Here is an 812-nt window from a genome sequence, read left to right as displayed (position 1 = left end):
TCGGACCTGAAGGACATGACGTCGGAGCAGCTGGACGAGATCCTCCGGAACCACACGGAGATCGTGTTCGCGCGGACGTCCCCGCAGCAGAAACTCATCATCGTGGAGGGCTGTCAGCGGCAGGTGAGCAGGGCGCAGGCGCGGGACGGGCTGGGCGGGGCCGGCGGGCCGGGCCTGCTCCTCCGCTCTAACTGTGTCTTGGCCCAGGGGGCCATCGTGGCGGTGACCGGGGACGGCGTGAACGACTCCCCCGCGCTGAAGAAGGCCGACATCGGCATCGCCATGGGCATCACGGGCTCCGACGTGTCGAAGCAGGCCGCTGACATGATCCTGCTGGATGACAACTTCGCGTCCATCGTCACGGGCGTGGAGGAGGGTGAGGGGCCGGGTGCCCGTCCACTCAGGTGGCCCTCGGGCGGGGGCTGGCTTTCGCATTGCTCTCGTCCCCTTAGCGCATCATTCAGCCCCCACGATCCTGTACCGGTGGGGAGAAATCAATGTGAGACAAAATTGTTAGATTCGGCAGCACTTAGAGCATTACTGTAGAGAACCTTCCTTATGAGATTCAAGGAAAGTGCGGACTTGCTAAGGAGTCCAGGCTCTGCTCTGGCACGGTATCATCTTCGCTCTCTCGAGCACATTTAGGTGGGTCTGCAGCAGGTTCCAGAATGTGGCCACACCTGGGACCACTCTATATGCCGCACATTGCCTGAATGACACTGAGCATAGAGGTCAGCTGGAGCCTGATCTAGGCACTGACCAATCAAGTGCCCTCTTCCGGGAGAATTCCAAAGACCACGCCCACTGGTTAG

General features: G+C 61.0%; 1 protein-coding gene across 1 annotated transcript; it reads left to right on the top strand.

The window, feature by feature from the left end:
* Positions 1-3: 3 nt before the first annotated feature.
* Positions 4-388, top strand: LOC115284886 (sodium/potassium-transporting ATPase subunit alpha-2-like; the record flags this gene model as incomplete). The annotated part of the gene is made up of 2 exons (XM_029931343.1): positions 4-123; positions 208-388. Coding segments are annotated over 2 exons (301 nt in total), but the record flags the coding sequence as incomplete, so codon positions are not given.
* Between the last annotated feature and the right edge of the window lie 424 nt (positions 389-812).

The sequence above is a fragment of the Suricata suricatta genome, unplaced genomic scaffold (assembly GCF_006229205.1).
Source record: "Suricata suricatta isolate VVHF042 unplaced genomic scaffold, meerkat_22Aug2017_6uvM2_HiC HiC_scaffold_24872, whole genome shotgun sequence".
NCBI lineage: Eukaryota > Metazoa > Chordata > Mammalia > Carnivora > Herpestidae > Suricata > Suricata suricatta.
The sequence above is the reverse complement of the archived record's forward strand: the minus strand, read 5'-3'. Positions and strand labels throughout refer to the sequence as shown.